At 53.3% G+C, this 2326-nt stretch overlaps 1 protein-coding gene across 1 annotated transcript; it reads right to left on the bottom strand.

The window, feature by feature from the left end:
- Window positions 1–7: 7 nt before the first annotated feature.
- On the bottom strand, window positions 8–2321 carry LOC113942163 (keratin, type II cytoskeletal 1-like; the record flags this gene model as incomplete). Its single annotated transcript, XM_027633305.1, has 5 exons — window positions 8–241; window positions 344–378; window positions 1109–1329; window positions 2040–2165; window positions 2277–2321. Coding segments are annotated over 5 exons (661 nt in total), but the record flags the coding sequence as incomplete, so codon positions are not given.
- Window positions 2322–2326: the final 5 nt, after the last annotated feature.

Genomic DNA, 2326 nt, shown 5'->3' with positions numbered 1-2326 from the left:
GAGAAGCCCCCGCCGTACATCCCTCCTCCCATCCCGCAGCTGCCGCCGCCGAAGCCGCTTCCTCCTCCTCCTCCTCCGCCGCACACCCCTCCTCCCATCCCTCCTCCCATCCCGCTGCCTCCGAATCCTCCTCCCATCCCGCTGCCTCCGAATCCTCCTCCCATCCCGCAGCTGCCGCCGCCGAATCCTCCTCCCATCCCGCCGCCTCTGCCTCCGGAGATGCTGCTCCTGCCGACCACGGCTGGAAGAGGAGCAGAAGGGCGGGTTACTCACCTTCACTCACCTGCTCTCCCAAAAGAGCCCGTTCCGGGCCTCCCCAGGGCCGCCCGGCGCAGACACTCACACACGTTGACGTTGGACGAGCTGTCGTTGCAGAGCCTGCGAGGGAAAACAGGAGCCGTGAATCCCCCGGGAAGCGCCCGCTCCTTCAGCTGGGAATTTCCCTTTCCCTACGTGTTTATATTCCCTTTTTTTTTCTTTCACAATTTCCCAGTTATTCTTTTTAAAAAATCAGCAACCGATTCCCTACTTTTCCAGGATTTCCCAGTTATTGTTTTTTTTTTTAAAAAAAGAGATATTTATTCCCCATTTTTTCAAAGTTTTCTAATTATTCTATAAAGAAACGAGCAACCGATTTTCTATTTTTTTTTTTTTTCAGGGCTTCCCAATTGCTCTTTAAAGAAATGAACAACTTATTCCCTGTTTTTTTCAGAGTTTCCCAATTATCCTTTCAAGAAATGACCAACCTATTCCCTGTTTTTTTGGAGTTTCCAAATTATTCTTGAAAAAAAATGAACCACCTTCTCCCATTTTTTAGGAGTTTCCTGGTTATTCTATAAAGAACTGAGCAGCCGATTTCCTATTTTTTTGTCAGACATTCCCAGTTATTCTTTAAAAAAAAAAAAAAAGAGCAACCTCGAACCTCGTATTTTTATGAGATGGAAAACAAACTTAATAAAATTAACGAAATTAATTTATGATAAACACAATTTATACCTGGTAATTAGAGCACACGTGATGCTGAGTCGACCTTTAGCGTGCACTCAATGATTTTACCCGCACGTGGCGTCACTAATTTATTCAAATGAATGCAAATGAGGCGAGGTACCTGTTCTCCTCCCCCTCCAGCAGCTTCCTGTACATGGCGATCTCCACGTCCAGCGCGATCTTGACGTTCAGCACCTCCTGGTACTCCTTCAGCAGCCGGGCCAGCTCCTCCTTGTCCTTGCTCAGGGCACATTCCAGCTCCTCCAGCTTCCTGCGGGCGTCCTTGAGGGCCATCTCGCCCCTCTCCTCGGCCTCGGCGATGGCCGACTGGAGATGCTGGTTCTGGGGGAGAAAACCAGTTTGTGAGGTCCCTTCTGCCCGGGAGGTCTGTTCTGAGCTGCTTCAGGGCACGAACCCGAGGGCAAACGGGCAGGATCCATCCATCTCCATCCATCTCCATCCATCTCCATCATCTCCATCCATCTCCATCCATCTCCATCCGTCTCCATCCATCTCCATCCATCTCCATCCATCTCCATCCATCTCCATCCATCTCCATCCGTCTCCTCTGGAGCACCTGAATTTCCACGACCGCCTTTCCCCCACCCCGCCCAGCTCAGCTCTGACCCAGCGCGGGGCCGTCACCGGGGAGGTGCTGAGGGTCCTGTACCTGCTCCTGCCCTTCTCAGTCTCATCTCTGAGAAACCAACCAACCCCATGAGCTGCTGAGGGTCCTTTACCTGCTTCTGCCCTTCTCAGTCTCATCTCTGAGAAACCAACCAACCTCTTACCTGTTCCTGCCCTTCTCAATCTCATCCCCGAGACACCAACCAACCCCGTGAGCTGCTGAGGGTCCTTTACCTGCTCCTGCCCTTCTCGGTCTCATCCCTGAGGCACCAACCAACCCTGGGAGCTGCTGAGGGTCCTTTACCTGCTCCTGCCCTTCTTAATCTCATCCCTGAGGCACCAACCAACCTCTTATCTGCTCCTTATCTTCTCAGTCTCATCCTAAAGACACCAACCAACCCTGGGAGCTGCTGAGGGTCCTTTACCTGCTTCTTCACGTTCTCGAGCTCCGCCCGCAGCCTCTGGATGTTCCTGGTCAGCTCCTGGATCTCGATCTTGGTGTTCCGCAGGTTGTCCCCGTGTTTCCCGGCGGTGTTCTGGAGCTCCTCGTACTGGTGGCACAGGGACAAAGGGACCCATCAGGGACCAAACCGACCCAGGGCTCAGGTGGTTGGGACAGCAGGGACTGTCCCAGGGGCCTCCACTCCCTGCCAGGAGCTCACCCTGCTCTGGTACCAGGCCTCGGCCTCGGCGCGGCTGCTCTGGGCGATCT

Source organism: Corapipo altera, unplaced genomic scaffold (assembly GCF_003945725.1).
Source record: "Corapipo altera isolate COAL_440 unplaced genomic scaffold, ASM394572v1 127303, whole genome shotgun sequence".
Lineage (NCBI taxonomy): Eukaryota > Metazoa > Chordata > Aves > Passeriformes > Pipridae > Corapipo > Corapipo altera.
The sequence above is the reverse complement of the archived record's forward strand: the minus strand, read 5'-3'. Positions and strand labels throughout refer to the sequence as shown.